This window comes from Nymphalis io, chromosome 13 (assembly GCF_905147045.1).
Source record: "Nymphalis io chromosome 13, ilAglIoxx1.1, whole genome shotgun sequence".
NCBI lineage: Eukaryota > Metazoa > Arthropoda > Insecta > Lepidoptera > Nymphalidae > Nymphalis > Nymphalis io.
This window is the reverse complement of record NC_065900.1, coordinates 2,882,853-2,904,937: the sequence shown is the minus strand read 5'-3', so window position 1 is coordinate 2,904,937 and position 22,085 is coordinate 2,882,853. Positions and strand designations below refer to the sequence as shown.

The 22,085-nt window shown below is 34.8% G+C and overlaps 2 protein-coding genes across 3 annotated transcripts in view; both read left to right on the top strand.

Moving 5' to 3' along the window:
* Nucleotides 1–22,085, top strand: part of LOC126772810 (CCR4-NOT transcription complex subunit 6) — a 206,282-nt gene that overhangs the window by 46,257 nt on the left and 137,940 nt on the right. The gene's annotated exons all lie outside the window — the stretch shown is intronic.
* LOC126772821 (uncharacterized) lies at nucleotides 32–3,790 on the top strand. Its single transcript, XM_050493419.1, has one exon. It carries the CDS (start codon nucleotides 231–233, stop codon nucleotides 1,650–1,652), a length of 1,422 nt encoding a protein of 473 aa, XP_050349376.1. The 5' UTR covers nucleotides 32–230; the 3' UTR covers nucleotides 1,653–3,790.

Genomic DNA, 22,085 nt, shown 5'->3' with positions numbered 1-22,085 from the left:
CCGGCGATAGTCGCATGGTGCGGCGCGGCACTCCCACTCGTCGTTCTTGGCCGCGGCCGGCTCGCGCTCATTCACTTCAGTCCTCAGCCGACTATCGCGGCGAACGCACGCGACGATTTACGCGCCTCCGATGTTAGTTTACGATTACGACATCGCGTCGCAACACGGAATTTCGCCGTGACATTGAATATAACTATCTCGAATATGGGTTAAACGACCCCGTAGACGAAATGAGTCCGGGCGAGCGCGCCGCCTTAGGGCGCCGCGAAGCCCCTCGCCCTCACTATGCGGCCACCGCACCGGGTTTCCCGCCACCGTATTATCCGCCCTATGGTGTACCACATCCGAATGCATGGCTAGGAGCACCCCTTATATCTATGGCAGGACGTACACCGCCGCCTCGTGAAAACCCTGTATCTAAGCTTGCGATGCATACACAGGGCGCTCCTCTTATAATACAAAATAGACACGATCGTAGAAAATACACTACCATACCTGAACAACGAAATCATCGCCCCGTGGGACATACAGAAAATTTTACGAAAGACAGAGGTGATGCGTCTGAAAACAACAGGCCAAGAAATCAACATCATCAACAACATCAACAACAAACACGTCCATCACGAAGCGGCCGTAACAACAACACGGATGCAGTTAGCGTAGCGAGCGATGAAAGTTCCGGCTCTACGAATTCTGAAACAATGCTGCCGAGAATCATAAAACCGCGAAAGCGACGTAAAAAGGATAGAAAACCCAATAATATGGTACCACATGAATTAACATCCGCAGTATTGGATCTAGGCGATGTCGAACATTGTGCAGTTACAAATATGGGGTCAACGGCGCACGGTGTTTACGAGGAATCTTATTGCCGTGATATATCGTTGCCCTATCGTTTAGACGTAAAAGTGTTAGATTACCCGGATCCAGCGCCAGAGACTTATAGAGTATCTGCTTTAGGTGAAGCTTTGGAGGCTACGCGTTTTGGATTAGTAGAGGCAGCTTCACCGTCAGAATCTGCTGTCAGTTCATGTCAGTGTCGTTATTGTGATCCCGTCGGACAGATTTGGGATGCTGATTCAATAGCCCATTTATTGGATGAAAATTCTAGTGTAGATTTTGCCCCGACGAAATTAGAAGAGTCGATGAAAATTGTCGGTCCATTAGGCAGGCGTGGCGCCGATACGATGTTAAGAAGAAGTTGGAGTGATCCTTCTGCGCGAGTTCCGGAAAGAAAAGTGAATAATAGTGACACGATGTCGGCTCCAAATCTTTATTCTTTATTCCCACCTCCGAGACGAACCAGTTTTCCAGAGCCTAGGTCGCCATTGGCTTTGGAAATATCGTCAGAGATTGTTACTTCGATAAACGGACACCGTGACTTGGAAATTAAGTTATTTTCGACCTCGCCCCCGGCCTCGACCTCCGAACGTCGTTCTTTCTTCGACGATAAAAGTGAAAGTGCCGTTAACGATAGATGTGCGAACACAAACACAAAGCAGAAAGCAAACAGTGCAGTGAGTAGTGAAAAGATGGTGTCGAGTGCAAACAATAATCAAAAAAGTGGAAATATGGATTCGGGATGCATAAAGGCACTACTAACTGGCGATAATTCGCGCAACATTTGTGATTTAGCCTTAGTTTCTGTCTGAGGTCTTCGATGACCATGTTTATAATAATTATAACATTTGGAAGCGTATGATTACCAGTCCAGGGGCTTTACGCTCGCCATTTGAGCTGGACTCAAATTTTCATAGCGAGGCAAACACGGAGCGTCTCAACGCGACCCTATGATATTGAGATCTCCGAATCGGTTTCCTGTAGATCCTATAATTAATTTATTTTTTAACCATAGTTTATGAAACTGAAATGAAACTTTGTCTGGAAATTTTATAAGTTGTGATTCGCCGTTATGACTAAATTGTGTCGTTCATTAGTGGGAGATATAATTCTGGGAGTGTTATGTTGATGAAGAGCGTGATAAATACGTAAAGATTATTATGCCAGTAATAAATATAATTAATGTTTCAATATTGTATTGTCCTAACTTATTTACAATTAGCGTTTCACACTACTGACACGGTTGCGGATGCGTGCTCACTATTGCGGTTTCCCGAGGTTTTCACCGCACTCCGTTCCGGGTGGCGCCTCGTGCGCACCGGTTCATAGCGTTAATGACTCTTTTTTTTTCATTTCTACTCGTGGCTCACTTTTACCATAACCGTTTATCTTGACGACCTCCTGGTCTTGAAAACTAATGGCCTTAAATACTAAGCTGTTAATTTATAATTTAATACTACACGTTAATACGTAAATTACAACTATCTATGCGCTATCATAATTTTTTCTACCATCATACTCAAGAAGCAACAACTGTATTATATTTTTTATTGCACATAATTGAATATTTAATAGAACGGTATTCATACATCACCGGCTACATATTTTTCAACAATACATTCATATCACGATCTTGTTTGTTTTTAAATAATATATTTTTTAGTTTAAACATTATTCATCGAATTCATACAAAACTATATGTATTTTTATTTTTTTATTTAAAAAATGATAGTCGACTTTTAGCGCCTTCAAAGTTTAAACTTAAACAGTGTACAGCTACCGATGTAATCGTATAGTTTTTATGGAAATTTATAGTGATAAAAAATTAGAGCCATATTTTAGTTTCAATAAGACGTCGTTTTTACTTTAACATTAATTAGATACACGAAGACGCGCTGATAAAAAAATACGATATTTTTTTTAACATTCTGTTATCATTGTTTGTCGTACAAGCAAGCAGTTCATTAACACTAAATTTCTGTCCATAAGAACACTATAATTTTCTTATCGTCTTTTTATAATATATAAAGATTTTAGTCCTGAATAGAAATATATTATTTTACGTGTCTATATTCGTATTTTAATGTCAAAAACACGCACCTTTATTACATAAATCATACTAATTTTCTCATAAAACTTCGTCGAATGATAACTACAGACGTTATTAGCGGCGAATCAGTAATGTTTTCTTTAAATCTACGTGTATTTCTTCGAGGAAGGGTCCAATGGGTATACCAGATAAAGTTTCATAATGTAGATAATGTGAATATAATTTAAGTTATTCATGGTTCGTACTTCGGTACACCGCTATCGTTGGCTTTTACACACTATGGGCTGTTTAGTATATTCTACGTTTTTATTTTTGTGTTGTGTTAGCTTATATTGCTCGGCGCATGCGTGGGACGACATGATAAATCGGTTCTTGCTTTATTTTTCTCTAAGATAGGCTCGACGTGGACGAGGAGTTATTACAGTATCTTATCAACAGAAAAATTCTGATTTAATGCGCATTAGCGGGGACCGTTGATTGCGTTATATATCATGTTATTATCGCTATTCAAATAATGAACCGGTCGTAATTTTTTTACGCGAAACTCATTTCTTCTATCCAAAAGTAAAAGGGTGAGGGGTTGTGTATTATATTGATAAGAAATATTAACAAATGCAATGATTAGAAATGAATCGGATGCATTATTTTACTGTATACATTCATCGTCGACGTCGTGTCGCTACTTGTTTTGGGATCAATATACGATGTGACAGCTGTAAAACTCAACGATACACTTTAATATTAATGTAAACAAATATAGGCTATGTCTAACTTACTGAGTGAATGCATTTTATACATAAAAATTATATAGGTTTATTATTTGTTTGTGTACGTCGTGAGGCACGAGTTACACGCTTGCACACTATTTTTGTACAATAAAAAACCATCATGCCCTGATAAGTTTTGTTGTTTTATTTTGTGTTCGGTTAATTGAGCAAATGTGAGCACTCGTTAAAAGATTACCCATAATATATATTTAAAAAAAAAAACCGTGTACAGCGTTTGTATATTTTTCATCGAATGTCAAATGTGTTACGTAAAGCAATTCAATGGTTCCATCTTCACCAGATGGACTCGATAAGCGTAATAAGGTATTGATATTCGGTAACGAAATGTTTTTTTATTTTTTTAAATTCTGAAACGCGTTGTTAATATCGTAGCCGTTTACGTAATATTCAAGTCGACTTTCTATTGTCGTGTAACAGCTTATGGTTACGCGTTTGCTATTGTGTTGTTTGTTTACAAAAGAAATATTCGAGTTTATATCACAAACTGTGGGCGAATATTTCGAAAGTAATACCATTCAAGTATTTCATACAATCGGTATGTCATTTTTTATAAAGAATATGAAGCGATTGTATAATATTACTATGGAAAATACAAATTCAATTATTAATATCTCTAATTATGAATGTAACTTTTTTTCGCTTAAATGTTAAATATATATATAAAATAGTGACTTATTTGGTATAAATCTAGATGTTGGTCATTGCGAATGCGAAATAAATTTATTTATAACTTTTTACTTTCAATATTAATTAACAGATAATATTTTATCAATTAATTATTTCCTTCTTATATGACTGACATATATATTCTACCGTAACCGTAACAGCCTGTGAATGTCCCACTGCTGGGCTAAAGGCCTCCTCTCCTCTTTTTGAGGAGAAGGTTTGGAGCTTATTCCACCACGCTGCTCCAATGCGGGTTGGTGGAATACACATGTGGCAGAATTTCAGTGAAATTAGACACATGCAGGTTTCCTCACGATGTTTTCCTTCACCGTAAAGCACGAGATGAATTATAATCACAAATTAAGCACATGAAAAATATATGTTCTAATATATTCTAATTTATCAAAACGTACAAACTGGTGATTCAGACATCATAAGTATTACATGTCATATAAATAATTTAAGTTTTTTTTTTTTTTGTGGACTTCCGTCGGTTGATGACTAATGATGCTTATTTTAATTTAAAAAGTTTCACTTTAAAAGACCTATATTCGAATCTTACTCTGATATTTCCACTCGTCAGTAAGTTTATCTAGCCTCTGAAGTTAGCGACCCGCCCTCGATTTCTTTTAAGATAACACCAAAAAAATAGATAACAACCAAACTTTATATTAATTGGAATCGTCTACAAAATTATCTATAATCGTTATCGACAAACAACCTAATAACGACCTCGGTCCACAAAGAGGAGCAAATTTAATACGCTTTACGACCGTGTACCACTTCTTGGACTATATGGAGCTTGCGGCAATGAAAATAAATGAATGAAAAAAACTGAATTCAGGGATTACTTCATAGTTTTCTTATCAATCAATCAATCAACAGCCAATCGTTGTCCACTGCTGAACATAGGCCTCTCCCAAGGTGCGCCAAAGCTCCCTGTCCTCCGCCTTCCGCATCCAGTTGGTGCCCGCCACCTTCTTAAGGTCGTCGGTCCACCTGGCTGGAGGGCGCCCTACGCTGCGCTTGCCGATTCGCGGTCTCCACTCTAGGACTCGTCTGCTCCAACGGCCATCGGTCCTACGACATACGTGACCAGCCCACTGCCACTTCAGCCTGCTAATTTTGCAAGCTATGTCGGTGACTCCGGTTCTTTTCCGGATAATCTCATTTCTGATCTTATCCTTCAAAGATACTCCGAGCATAGCTCGCTCCATAGCACGCTGAGCGACTTTGAATTTGTGGACTAGTCCCGCAGTTAGTGTCCACGTTTCGGCACCGTATGTCATGGCAGGTAAGACGCATTGGTTGAAGACTTTCGTCTTCAAACATTGCGGTATAGACGACTTGAGGACTTGACGAAGGTTGCCAAATGCTGCCCATCCCAAGCGAATTCTTCGATCGGCTTCCTTCTCGAAGTTGTTCCTACCGATTTGTATAATCTGTCCTAGGTAGGTATATTCACTAACAACTTCGAGAGGTTTGCCCTCGACGTATATCGGTCCCGGCACGACATGCCTATTGAACATGACCTTGGTCTTGTCCAAGTTCATGCCGAGACCGACACACCGGGAAGACTCGCCCAGGCTACGCAGCATTTCGGTGAGTTGTTCCAGCGACTCTGCTATGATGACGATATCGTCGGCAAATCGAAGGTGTGAGATGTACTCGCCGTTTACATTGACTCCATACCTAGTCCAATCCAGCGTTTTGAAAACGTCTTCCAACGCGTTGGTGAACAGTTTCGGGGATATTACATCCCCCTGTCTCACCCCTCTGCGCAATTGGATCGCCTTCGTCTTACAGTCCTGGATGTGGACAGTCATTGTAGCGGCGTTGTACAGACATCTCAGTACCTCGATATATCTCCAATCGATATGACATCTCTGCAATGAGTCGAGCACTGCCCAGGTTTCGATGGAGTCGAAGGCTTTCTCGTAGTCCACAAATGCCATACACAGCGGCTGATTGTACTCTTCGGTCTTCTGCACAATCTGCCTTAGTTTTCTTATGATTTTAAGATTTTAAAAATATATTCGCTTCTCGTTGACTAACAAATAAATTTCATTTATCTGTGCACCAAGAAAATTTTAGACTTCAAATTCTATTGTCTGATGGAAAATGCATCGCTTTTACCCATAAACTGTACCAAATACCAAAACGAAAGTGTTTGCTTGGACGGCTTATACACGTCACCCGGTTACAAGGACACCGTCAACGCCAGAACAAATGTTTATTTTCTAAATTTGTATAGTAACATCCGTGAGAGACTTAATTAAAAATACCTTCAAAAAGGAGGAATTTATTTATCATGATCAAATAAAATGATAGTGTAAATTATAAGATATAACACTATCAAGTGTGTATCCTTAAAGTGTTCAGATTATACACCAAAGGGAATATAACGCAGTAAAACTATAACGTGAAAAGAGCCACTTCGTCGGCTATTAATAAAACAATAACTTATCATATATAAGATAATAAGTGCGTTTTATTAATTGTCACTAATATTCCTATGATTATACAAATACGTCGCAGTTTTAAACAATAACAGCATTAAATAGACTACAATGTAAAAATTAACGAAGCGACTAATTAATCGTTGATAAAATCATGTTAAACAAAGTTTCTGCAATCCAATCAAAATTAAATGTTAAATAACATCGTCAGCGGCGTAACAAGATCAGCTACTCGATTAGTCTTCGAGAAACCGGTAGTAAGTCTTCTCAAATGGAGACTAATTTCCTTGAATTCGAAGTGTACATTTTTTGAGTGTACTCAAGATAACAGTTTTTTTGCTGACTCTCTTGTTAGGTCGTATCTCGTTACCTAATAAAATGACATAGTAATTACGAACAGTTTTTTAATCAACAAATCTCAGCAACTTTGACGCTGTAATGATTTGCAAATTACACCTTTTATCTTTCCTAGACTATCTCTCAATTTGGATTTTTTGATTGACCATATAAGAAATAGTCTAAAACATTCAATAAACAATTTAATACTTATATACATTTAAACACGAAGAAAAATATTTATTAAATGCAATTTGAACTTTGTATTCGATAGAGTATTATATTTTTGGTTAGAATATATTTTGATATGGGGGAGTGGGATTTGTAACGAAATCGATAAATAGACAAAACAGTTCAATAATTTTTTCTCCTCTATTTGTCAACCGATTTAATTTTCCTGTCAGCTATTGACGTGCAGTCGTATTATAAAAAAAAAATATGTGCAAACATGAAAATTGATATTGTTAGGTTAACATAATAACATTAATATAGGTTTTCAAATTCAATTTTCAATATTCATGGTCGAATTTTGAACACTGAGCAAACGCTGTTTATATATATATATAGTTGTGTATATATATATATATAGTTAAAGATCAAACAATACTGGATAATATATTTATCAATTCTCTTTTATTTAGATGTTTGCAGCACAGCTTCAATAGAACTTACAGGAGTACATTTTGCCACTAGTAGTAATATAGTGCGACAGTCTATCAGATAGCCGTCTTTATTATGTACAGCAAAATGTACAGTTAAACTGAAATATTTCATAGTGAACATATAATATTTTAATTTATTTAAAGTTTCCCTTTAAAACTGTTCTAACGGGAATCTAATGTTATGGTTTTTTTTACGACGAGTGTTGCACAGTTTTTCGACTTCAATCAACTATCTTATCGTTAATGTCAATCTCTCTAAAAGTATTCAATATTCATGAGAACGATATAAGCGTTTTAATAATAATAATTAATGTCTACTGGTTATGGAAATTAGGCGATAGACCATGAAATACACCAAGGTGACGTATAAACAGAAACATATTTACAAATATTTGTATTTCCTTGACGTCATGTGTAGTTTTAATATTTATTGACTTTGAATATTTATGTATAAAACCATGGAGCCGTAACAAAGCAGTGCACACAACGCCATAAAACTCGCACGTGGCGTTTGACCTTGGGAACGACCGGGTGTCGAAGACGTTTCAGAGTAAACACGCCTACAGTACAATAGCGAAGTCGCAAATTATGTATATAACACAACATTGTAATATAATAAGGAACTCCAACTATTTGAGTATTTCCTGTACTTTGAAGATCCTCTAGTGGCTGTTATCTCGATTATATTCTACGGAGATATTATTTCTAGCTGTAATTTAGCTGTTTCCATTAATTCTGATCTTAACTATTAAATTAAACGCTAATCTCTTTTTATTACTTCATGTTTATTTATATCCAACATATTTTGTTATTTAGATTATGCCCAAATTTTATATGTTAAATCATAAAAAAGGCATAAAATGTTAGTGTCTAATTAAATAAATCTAGTATTTTTAATTTTATATTACTTTTTAAGCTATAAAATTCACCGTTGTAGTAACTTAACGGGTTTATGCGTCTGACTTATTTGACATATATATTTTTTTAAAGTAAACACTAATTATTTCAAGCAAATGAAAATAGATATTGGCTTATTGCTTTTCATGTACAAGCCGAGTTTTCTTCTGGACGACAGGAGGCGGGGTAGAAAGCAGTCTCGTATCCGATAGAGGTTTCACCCAAGATTTCACTCGCGAAAGCATTCGTCATCTGAGATCTTACTACCTATCGCATTATGATATGATTCGCCGTGGATTAGTTTTGTACGGTACTTTGAAATGTCTCACTTGGAATGCTAGAAATATTCACATTATGAGAATAGAGTAATATAGATACGCTCAAGGCGTGGGAATTTTAACTTGAATATCTGAAGGTGATTCTAAAATTCAGTATAAAATGTCGTTGATAATTATAATTAATTCTACGTCCCAAATTAGCAAATGTTCCAGCCAGTGCTGTTGGACTTTTATTTTATCGCAGCAATATGTGATCTTCATATGTCTGCACTGTAAGGTATATTTTTGTCATGAGGACAAATGACGGTCATTACGATATTCTCATTTAAAATGGCTTATCATCTAAATGCAGCGGTTGGGTCAATGCTCTGATAGTGATTCCGCAGATTATGCTTATCCTTGTAATTTTAATAAACTTAATTTAAAATATTCTAATATTTATATTTTTATTTATGTAACTTTTTAAATTATCGTACGGCTCATGGTTTAACTTCATATAACAACGAATGATCATAGAAAATATTAAATTGACGTAAAAAAAATCAAAGCATAAATTAACTATCCTTTTGATATGCTGAGTGCCAAATGATTGACTTCTTCGAAAAGAAATAAGTATTTATTTTAAGTGTATAAAGTGAGAGCAAAATGATCTTGAATGTGAATGCAGTTGCGTTAGGCGCGGTTTTTGCTACGTTTACTCCTTTATGACGAGTTCTGTTTAGTCATCTAATGAAGTATTCAGGATTGAAAGCGATAAGGACTGGTTCAGTCCGATCGGGTCTGCTTTTATAATTCACTTGCTACAATTGTGCTTCCTATTATAATTTATTACTGGCCACTTTATTAAAAATGCTCTACACTTAAAACGTTTATGAATGATTACATTTTAAATTGTTAAATTATACTTGTATTGATCGACTTCTAGTATGACGTCGTTTAACACATGGATGTTTAATTTTCGAATATGTATTTACGTTTAAATAAACATCTTCATTTATAAAAATAGATAATCGAATCTTAATCATCCCACGTGAATATACCATATTTATCTGAAAACATTTCATTAAGCGGTCGATGACTCCTTTCTTTCATACACTCGGCTTGAACTCGTTCGAAATGCAATTTTAAGCTTGTTAATTTGATTAAGAGTCGTTTTTTTTGTGAAGAGTCTTTAAATACTTATTAAGTTGTATATTTTTTTCCACTTTGCCTCTCTGATCTCGTATTGAATAAAATGTATGTATTCATGAAGGTACAATATTTTCCATATCATTATGACGGATGGATTAGTGCCGCGGGTTTTGTGATTTCATAATTTTCACCGGGCGGTTTCAATGGGCGCGGACCGATAAAGCTGTTGCGCTTGCGACTGGAGAGAAAGCAGATAGTGTTGCGTTTCTCGATGTTCTTGCACCCGACCAGGTATGGGACAAGTTGAATGTTCGAGCGGTGCATCGTATGTTGTTTTGTTTTCTTATTCCGTTTTCGAATTGAAATTTCGACATTATAAAGTTTTCTAAAGATTTGTCCGTTCATTTTATTTTACTAAGCAAACGTAAAACCATAAATAATATGCATAAGTTTTGATCATAGATGTCTTTGATCGTAAACGGTGTCAATGTCCAAATTATCAATTCAGTTTAGTGAATTTATGTCTGTGAACTAATAAAATGTTATTTAGTTGATGATTGTAATGTCCAATATTTGGCATAATCGCTCGTCGTTTCACACTATAACATAAAACTCGTACGCAACACCGGTTGTACACGCCGATATGAGAGCGCTGAGAAAGTTGCCCCTCTACTCTCTCGAAGCGATTGATTCCCGCTCGATGTTTCGCTCCTGAGTGCTGTAATGATATTATCGCTAAACGAAAGTGTTATTATCCTGTTACTAGGTTTTATACTATTTGTGATCAAATCACTTTTCTATTTCATCAATCCTGTTGGTAGTTTTTTTTTATGCTCAATAAAACATTGCAAATTATTAATTTTATACGAGCAGCTACCATATTAATTATATGTATTTATATAATTAGTGCCAATTCACTTTTGATAGTGTAACTGGTACTATTAACGAGCGGCGTGTTCTAAATATTTATTGTCCTTAGTAATATTCAATCTGATCAACAGACTGACCTTGTAATTTTTTCTAAGAGATGTCATGGTCAACATTCTACATACCAGACTAACATTATTTTTTCTACAAAGAAATAGGTAAAAAATTATCGACACCATTTATCAATAAGGTTAGTATATAAAATATTTGAATATTTTTTGTTAAATTTGAAACTATCTTAAATGTCAAGTTAAATTAATAAATATATAAATATACAAAGGTCTCCCTTTTTTCATATCGCGTTATTTGTTATGTTTGTAACGCCAATAATGTAAGATTTAATATTAGTTAATATATAACAAGATTCCACATTTATTGTTTTTATTGAATACCTAATTCGAAATGTACGGTGATGCTATAACTTCATTGGCAAACATGATCGATTGTTATTCTAAATATATATAATATATATGTTTATTTATCAAGTTTTTATTCAGTTATTTTCTTAACAGTATATTGACATGTTATTGGAAATAAAATATCTTTGGTAATATTTACTTTGAATAAGAAACTATCATTCATTGTCAGCTTTTAAAAAAAGCTTGTATTAAATCATGGACGTTTTCTACTCAACTATAAGAATTAATATTTATATTCTTCAAAGTTTAAATTAAATATTTATTCGACTAAGACGTACTGTTATGCCCGCTTTATTATTTTAACATTTTTAACATTTTCAAGTTTTGACTTAGAATAAGTTTCTTAAATCACTAAGGAGCCAATCCATTAGGTAAATATATTATGCGGGACCCATTGCCACCACACCTATTTAAGCAAATTCCATATATAATCAAACTCGAGCAACGATGCTATTTCTACGCTAGGCAGCTATATATAGGTATAAACAACCTAAAATCAATAATCTGTTTCAAAATAAAAAGAAAAGGGGTTATGAAAACATTTCTTACAATCAGAGCACAAAAAAAGTTTATAATATCTAGTTTAGAGGTAAATAAATGTGAAGATAGGATAGTGATGACTAGTAAATAGTAAATTCATCAAGTTACCTTTGATTCATCTTATTGAATCTCATTTAGGCTACCGCTACTTGTTTTTATTGTATGTGAACTCCACTAGCGTTCACCGTTTGGGTAAAGATCACGTCTGCAATGGATTGTTCTAATTTATTGTATAATCTAATTGTATATGTGTTTTCATTTTTATTTGATTGTTATTCATTAAAATTTATAATCCTTTTAAATGTATGTTTTATTATATATTCTAAGCAAATTGAACTTTATTTCAACACCTCTAGCGTCTATGTCTCGTTCGTTTCACGTTCTTGATTCGTGATTAGTGTCCGTAAATCGCTTTCGATGGTGCAATTAGCACCGCATCGTTAAATTCGAATCTGTTAAACAGTAGGTCACGAAGGGTCGCACCTCTTGCTTTCGCTTCATCTAACGAATATGAAAGTGTCAAATCGTTATACGCAATACCCGACACTTTTAAATATTGCGATGTGTGCACGGCTAATGGCATTGACGCCGATTCAAATAAAAAAATATCGTTATTTTTAACATCAACATCGATGCGATGAAAGAGATTATTAATAAAAATATACTTTCACATACACATTCAAGATTTATTGGAAAATATAACCGCGTCTTTGTTATTTACTGCGAATAGTTGATCCTAATTTAATGGTAAATAAATGAAATGTATTTTGTTCACTGAATATATATCAAAATAACTAATCGGTCGATGCTTAGATATTGATAGTAGATTAAAGCTCACCATCCGTATATCGATTGTGAGGTCGTGTTGCGGGAAAGTCCAGTGAAGCGTGCGAAGGTCGGATCATTTACCCTGTAATGTGATATCGAATGCGTTGCGTAACGCATATTAACGGAGATTTGGACTCTATAGTGTAGGACGTGTGTTATATATTCGGACGAACTTTCGGATACCTGGTCGGACACCGATTTCATCTGTGGATAAAGTTTGAAAGCGTATAAAATTAGCGCGCGTTAATACTAAAGATACTATTACATACTTGTAATATTTCTTACCATACGTTTTATATAATTATAAGTTTATAACACATGTGTTGTTTCTTATTCACGCTCAGATTGTACCATAGATAGAGTAATACGAGTATCTACAGTAATATAGCTGGTACAGATAGTCGGCACGTGCGTTCGTTCAATTTACAAGAATTATCTAATGGCATTAATTAAAATAGCACGTTCTATTTGATTAATTATACGCTACACCACGTCCTGTGAGTGTATGAAATGGCGGCGTGTATTATCTTGCTCATCTTGTTCGCGCATTGTACAAAAAAAGTTATATCTATAATTATCACTTCTTTCCTGGACATGTTTATAATAAATGTTGTCTAGTCATATAAGTCTTGCTATCTCTCTAATTTCAAATACATTTAGATTTCTTTCTTTAGATATTTTTCATTTTGACTGACTTTTTTTTATATTCTTTGGATATCATTAAATATGACTGAAGTATATAAATGTTCTTAAGGTTTTTGTTAGAATTTATGAATTTGATTACATTTTTTTGTGGCTGATTTAAAACATCTGATTTCGGTACATTAATTTTTAACGTTTCAATTATAGAATAGGAATATGAAGAGTATTTTGTAGTTTAAATTTTTATTTTTAAGTATTGCTTTTGTGGTTGGTAAGAGTGGGCGTTCACGATTTCCCCGGAGTGCTGCCGGGTCGCGAGCAGAGACGTCGAGTGGCCTTCTGGTGCGCTTTGATTTACTGCTATTGTTTTTGTTCGTATTTTTATTATTACCACCGCTATGATTGTGTATTCGATTTTTATTACATTTTTAACAATTTAGTAAATAAGAATAGGTTTCGACTGAATCCGTGTAAGAACTGTAAATATATTAAAAAATGTTTTAGAAGGTTTTACATAAAATGAGAGCTCGCCTGCCTATCCTCGTTGCAAAATCTGGGTGGGACGTTAGTAAAGATATCCGGACGCTAGACCACTACCGGGGACCGGGGACTGGGGTCACGGCCGGGCCGGGCTACACATTAAAATTTACCTTGATCTAGATATTTTATGTTCGAAGGTCAGACTCGACTGAAATATTAACATAAAATACGCTTACGACCTATAAAAAGTGAAATACATTTACGTTCTAATGCTTAATCAGAAATATAGTCAGCATAATTTATTATATCATTTTTTAATTTATAAATAGTAATATTAAAACGATGAAAACATATGAATATTTAAACTGAATAAAATATGTTAAAATAATAATAAGTTGAATTATATTAGAATGAAATATGATTCGAAACAGCAAAGTCAGTGGACAAGTAAAGGATATTACAGTAAAGAAATAACAAACGGAGGCTTTTACATTTCAGAGGAACTAGTATTTCAGGCCACATGGTTTGTATACAGTAACAGCCTGTAAATGTCCCACTGCTGGGCTAATACCTCCTCTCCCTTTTTCAGGAGAAGGTTTAGAGCTTATTCCACCACGCTGCTCCAATGCGGGTTGGTAGAATACACAAGTGCCATCATTTCAATGAAATTAAACACATGCAGGATGTTTTCCTTCATCTTCAAATAATTATAATCACAAATTAAGCACATGAAAATTCAGTGGTGCTTGCCCGGGTGCGAACCCACGATCATCGGTTAAGATTCACGCGTTCTAACCACTAGGCCATTTCGGCTCGGAACATGGTTTGTATACACGATCCTAATAACAGTTTACTATCCACGTATTAAGTGACGTAACGGTACCCCAGATATAGAATGATACTAAGACGTCGAACAATATAGTCTTTTTGTATAACGGACATAGTTGAATCGTAAATGTCATCGGTGCTGGATAGCGAAGTAAAATACGTAGGAGATTCTCTTTATCTAGGACGATTGTCTACGGTCTCGTAAGCGTTAGTGGGTAGGTTTATGGATGACGGGTTCTGCGGGCCGACGTCGTTTTATGCCTTCTATTCTCTTTTTTTAATACAAAAAAAAAATCATAGTATATGTACTTTTATATTAATTTTAATTGTCTATTTTGCTATGTTTTCACCATCCATCTATCACTTATTCTGCTGCCAAAAAGCAATACTTTGTATTGCTATGATGCTGTTTCTAAACTGAATGCCAATATAATTATACACAAGGAACATGACAGTGATGGTTAATAACAAATAGGATAATATGAGGAATGGTAAAAATTAAACCTATATTGGTCGTGACGTCTGTCACGTGACCCATTTGCGATTTTTTTTTTTGTGTTCCTAAATTATATAATAATATTTTCGTTACGATAACATTTGGTATTAATGTATAGGCATATAGACGTATAGGGGTAATCAGGTCGTCGATGTGAGCGGATGACCTCTCCATCAGACGTTATATGCGGGTGATGGTTACGGGTAACTCTAACTAACTATCTCAAGCGATTTACTAATAACTTTTAACTCAATTATAATAACGAGTCGTAAGACAGTTTCTAGACATGTTGTCTGTACGGCGGCTGGCAATGAAATGACGTATCGCCAACTCGCACCGATCCACCTAGACTCCGTCGAAGCGTTATGTAACACTGACAATACTTGCGGCTCATTGTCAAAACAATTCCCGTATTGTTGACATTACCGCCAAATGTGAATTGAAGCTAAGTATAAAAAATTTAAAGTATTGATTCGACGCGAATAGAATCGTGTGGAAAACAATACACGCGTTAGACGAAGTTACAAGCATATTTAGTTAAAGAAATCAATACACAAAAACCGTTAACAAGCAACCAAACTATCCAGCGCTAGTAGATATTAACGACTTTACTCATAAACTTCGTACTGCGTATGAATAGTAACACAGCGATATTTATCTTTCTGTCATCAGTAAGTTAACATCCGAAAGAAAAATACCAAGCATTGTGTAATTGTACGATCGCTTAACAAACTTTTATTGGGACGAAGGTAAAACTACTCGATGTTACCAGTTGCCACACACGTCGATTATAATGCTCGTTATTTGTAATGTCGTTATGCTATGTAATTTAATATTGCAATATAATCATTTATGTGAATTAGTATAATATTTATAACAAAAAACGTTATTTACTTTTTTTTTTTTTATAAATAGTCTTTATCAGATTCTTATCTTTTTTTTTTTAATTTTTAAATATAATTAAAATAAATTTATATTTTGTATCGCATAAATAGAAAGTAATAGCGATAACACAATGCATTAATTTTGACACTATATACATTACTACTCGTCAACATATAAGACTAAATTCGTAAAACGTGTACGTGATATTTCGTAGTCTTCAATATAAATAGCAACCCAAACATAACGCTATAATTGTTCTCAAAATGACGCCCACGTTTTCAATACTTATAATTTACGACTGCGGCAACGTAAATGGCTATTTCTGTGTATTTGGTCCTAGACTTATCCACGTAGTAACTGTTCCTTGTATGTGCTTAAGACTATTTCGGATTTGTAATTTATTATAAACTATGGTAACTAAGTTGAATCGGCTATGTGTTTTAATTTTAAACTTTGTCTAGTAGCTAGTTTATAAAGCCGCATATCTTAAGGTCGTGGGTTCGAACCCGAGGCTTGTGACTCTAAAATCTTTCAAAATCTTAAATACAAGAACCTACATAACACATTAGATTACATAACGCTTGTTTGAATTAAAATATTGAAATGATTAAATGGTTTTAACTCGCGAATAGCCATATTAACTTAAAAATAGGCAGTTGTTTTAGAATCACAGATAGACACTACAATTTTATATAGTTGTATTTATTTAGGATAACATTTAATCATGTTATAATATTTTTCTCCCTGCGTGATCCCTAGCCGTTTCACGTGTATTAGGGAAGTTTTGGCGATATCTCCACTTGGATACCCACGATGCAGGCGTGTCATGCAGGCTATATATATATAGTACGTATCAATCGTTTTGTTCGAGTTTTATTACCCTTAGCTGGAAACTCCCGAGTGGGGTCGTGGCTAAAGCAAATATTGTTATTATATTTTCATGTCTGGAACTTTCTTATTTGAGTTTGAGAACTTCTTCGGAAGCATGTGCATTGTCAACGATATCAATGTTATATAAAACCATATTTATAGATAAATCATATTAGATACTCGTATTTACAGATTTGTAATTTTTATATTTTCGTTTTGAGAGTTTTCATGTCTATACATATAAAATACACACATTCCATCAACGAAATACCGATACTTAGATAAGCAGTTATTTTCGTTCCAAATGTATGTTTTACATTTCATTTTGAAATAAATTAAATATAGTTTGTTTCGGATTATTTTTTAAGGTATATGTCACTTTAGATACCAATATTGGCAGCGCGGTGTCTGTGGCATTTTATTTCGGTGATCATTTCAAAATAAGAATAATGTCGAAGATTCATTATCCGTATGTAGGTATATCCGTTAGATATTTAAATTAAAATTAAAACTAAATAGCGACGAGATAAGGTTTATAATGATTTAAAAAACAAAATTAGAAATATGTAAAAAAGATACAAAAATTTAGTGACTATGCGGTTAAGTTATTTGGAACTCTTGTTTGTTTGTTTCTTTGTTTATGAATACGTGACTCGCCGTAAGCGTTCTCGTACTGTACTCGCTTTAATCACGTGTGATCGGATGAAAGTACGTTCTTATCTCGATCTTCCCACGAGTGACGGATTGCGTATCCGATTAATGTATCAGTCATTGTTACAATAGATCTTACACGGTAAAAAAAAATATAGTGAAATGTATCTTTGATCTAAATGCATCGAACGTGTTCCACTTAGTATGAGTAATGCATACAATATTAATACCTTGTAGGTAATCAATCATAATATCGAACGTTTGTTGCTTATCAATTTATAAAGTATCTATAGAGTTCAGAATTGACTTCCCATTCCAGGAAGCTTTTGCTCATGTGTTTGAGAGGGGAGAATAGGTGAGATGTTAGGTAAAAAAGTAACCCATATACTTCCTTGCTTTCAAACTTACTTCATGCTATATGTCTTCAAAATTGATTTATTTAGCTTAACTGCTGAATTGAATATTTAATCATGTCTTCCTTATGCAATTTGTGTTAAGTTTTAATAAATATACATATCTGTATATACTTATGTAAGGATACCTTGAAATGAACACACAATTGAACTCATACAATTACAATTTGCAAATGTTAAGCAAAAGATATAGGTGTATGCAGTCTCTTCATTACTTTTTACTCGTACCTAATTTGTAAATGTCATGCAAACTGATGAGCACCGAAAATTCGACTTCAACGTTTAAGTAACATGAAACGGTTTAAGAATGTATTGATGAAAATAAACTCAAAACGATCAATCATTGCACACGAGTTCGAGACACAAAAAAGGTAATACAATACCCGCTTCATTGAATTAATCAGACATATCGTAATTCCGCTATCAAAATTCGACAGGTAATCCTTCGGACTCGGCGACGCGTGACGTGATCAGTCAAGGAGCTTGTTCTTTGTTCTCTTTTTTTCCGTTTCGGCGTCATCTGAACTCCTTCGATTAAAATTCTGTGGCACAAACGCCCGGTAGCGGATCCAATATATTAATCCTCTTGCTTAACGCCTTGTTCGTGCGCGTGCCTTGAATTATGTGTGTATATTTTTAATATTATTATTAATGGTTTCAATATTTACCAAAAAAACAGGATTATAACTTAGAAAAACTTACAACACTATATATGATATATAAATTATAAAAACGTTCTATGTACAAAGTTTTTTAAAACATATGTATTATTTTGTTTCATATTAATACTGAATATCGTATGGTTTGGTAATGATCATAGTATATATACTTATATATCGGTATCGGATTGGTAATGATTCCGTAATATTATATGATATTCACGACAACGGTACTAGATTCCGTGTCACAACATCCCATACACCTCAATACGCAACGCGTGTCCAACGGAAGCCGCTAATGAACGGTAAGGGTTAATAACCGACAGGACATGAGGTCCGGAAGATTCATAACATAATGACGCAGCTGACGAGCTGCACCGAATGCGCTTAATTGACCCTTGCCGTAGAAGTTTATCAATGTTCGTTGTTAGCAAACCGTCCCTTTACATTTTCTGGTTATATGATATACATAATGTATGTGCATTAATTTATGTTTTTATTGGATACAATAGTGATCATGTATCCGGAATTTTAGAAGTTAAGTTTGAACTAACCAAACATTAAAGACCTAAAGTTCCCAGTTTTAAGTTCTTTGTTTAATGTTAGCACAACGATGTGGAAGCCACAAATGACATCGACAACAAACTCCACACAATGTGTGGCGTGCCCGGCAGGAGCAATTGTGGTTCGATTCCCTCACATTTCCCGCAATAACTCGCGCTCTTTTCAATTGCCCCATCGTGTTCCTAGCGCGTGCCGCCGACCACAGCCATCAACGTATCGCTTGCAATTTCGATAAAACCCTATGTTCACGTTCATCTCGCGGTCTCTTCCAACGTGGCTGCGGCTTCGTTCGGACGTGTATTACCATGGCTAAAAACGAAACTTAAATCGATCACGATCGACTCTTTAATCCTATACCCGTTTCCATTAGATTCCACAATTTCACCGCAAGGGCCGATTTTACAATTTTCGCAGTCAAGGCGTCTACTGTCCACTGGAATTCGCGTGATTGATTGCTAATGACTATTGTTAGAGTCTTACGTAATCCCTGAGGCAGAAGTCAGATCGGACGTTTAACATAAGGCCAGTATAAATATAAGGGATATTTCTGTTTCGCGAGAACATAACAATTTATCAGCAGACAACAATATATGGATGAGTTGAGCCGCAGGGAAACAAACAATGTATCATTGATACCGCTCGCAAACGACTGCTTAGGTGGAAAAGTAGAGAGCTTTTAATGTTTGATGATTTGATACGGTCCTCGAAGTCAGCATTTATTAAAGCAATTGTGCAATTGTATATCAGTAGCAACAATGTACTCATAATCATACAGGTATCGCGGTATCCCACAAAAATATTCACATTTTTCATGTGAAGATTTAAAAAGCCTTCTTATAAGCGCTTTTTAATCTTATTTTTACAATACTATTTATATGATAATACATAAAAAAATGACTTCTGAAGCGAAACAATTAAACAAAGCTGTCCTGTCATCATTCTTGCTTCTGTTTACTTTAAGATAGTGAAAGGTTAAATTATAGTTCCATGGTCACGAAATAACAATGTAAGCTTCAATTCACTAAGTTATTGCAAATGGAATTTCATAAATATGTACTTATAGTAATTTTGTTGCCCACAGCATTCGAATTCGATTCTACTTGTTGATTTACGTCGCAGTTGTCACTGTTTCTTAATGTATTGGTCCTGCTTTCTGCAAAATGTCATTAGTTTAAGAAATATCGTGTAAAGTCATGTCGTTATTTATCGTCTATTTTATTATCATTATCAACCTGATACAACTAACTTTTATTGAAACCGTTGTGGGATAACTACAGACAAACTCTTTACTCAGCGAGGACACCTTGCCCAGCACTAACGTCCCGGTACTTTATCACCTAAATATAGGTTTACGTTTTAAATAATAAAAAGTCAGCAACATTTATTTCTTGTATGAGTGAATATAATAATAAATCTTAGTCACTTGAAACAACGTGATTACTGCATTATGTATTATAATAAGATGTACATTCTGTTTCTCGTGAAGCAATTATCGATTCGCGAGCATCTCGTTTAACTCGATCCAGTAGACCTCGATCTGAATCAGCACGCGCTTGATTCGCAGAACGCTACAATATGACCAGCTTCAGAAACCGTAGTACTGCGAATGGCGCTAGTGTTGACCTTGTAAGAAACAACTTCTGATCTAATTGTTCATGAATTTAAAAATGGTTCGAGATAAATTTATCCTACAAAAAAGTAGATTTACATTTATTTTATAATTATTAGAATAAATTAAGTTATTGATTAAATATAGATACATCGAAGTAGAAAGTATATTAAAATGTTGTCTCTGGAATTAGGTCGATTGGAAATTTGAAAAATTAATTTTTTTTTTAATGTAGGATCGTTATTTTTAGACTTAAATGAGAATAAAAAAAATGCTTGATGCGTTCTGATTATCGGAAGGTGATAATGTAAAATGGTCAGTAAACAAAAGCAATGTCGGGACAGATAGCTGGGGGAGTGGTCTTGTTTGATTTATGAGGACTGGATACCCGAGCTCTTCCGCGGTGTCCGGTGACGGTAACCGCACGGAACTCAAAGCTACGGCCCCTTTGTAACCACCGAGTTCGTTACACTTCCAAGGAAAATGTAACTTTAGTTTATAGCCTGTGGAAACTAGAGATCCGACTGCACTCAAAGGTTTCGTTATTACTCACGCGGCTCTAAAAAAATGTCATCTATTCATTGCATCGACACAGTTTGTCAATTCTGATTTCTATAACTTGCAAAACTAATCAATATAGAAATAAATTACAACGCTTTATATTCGCTTTTAAAAGCGCCAATTGACATTGAAAGATGTGCTGTCATCGTAGATTATAATAAATTATAATATAATTAAAAAAAAAAAAGAAAGTGACACTCTTACACAGTTGTATAGAAACTTTTATTACAATAAGTATTTTGTCCTATAAATCTATTGACTCACTTTATTCTAAAGACATTTCAAAGAGATGTGAAATCAGATGAAAATTAAACGCTCGACGCTAGTTAAAGATGCTCGTCGTCCATTATAGGGTGCGGTTTCTTTGCGACTGGTAACGTAAGTAGCTCAGGACGGAATTAATTATCTGCAAGCTCGAGTGGAAGTCGCCAACGGTTTCTCGTGTAAAACAAGACGAGACGCGCTATGGGAAAAAGGTTAACTGCACTTCGAAGACGACATAGTGAAACTTCACGTCGACAGACTGTACTGAGGAGCTCTTTAATAATATTGATGTTGACGTTTAATTTATCACTTCTTGTTTAAGTACAATATGTGCCCGTGACC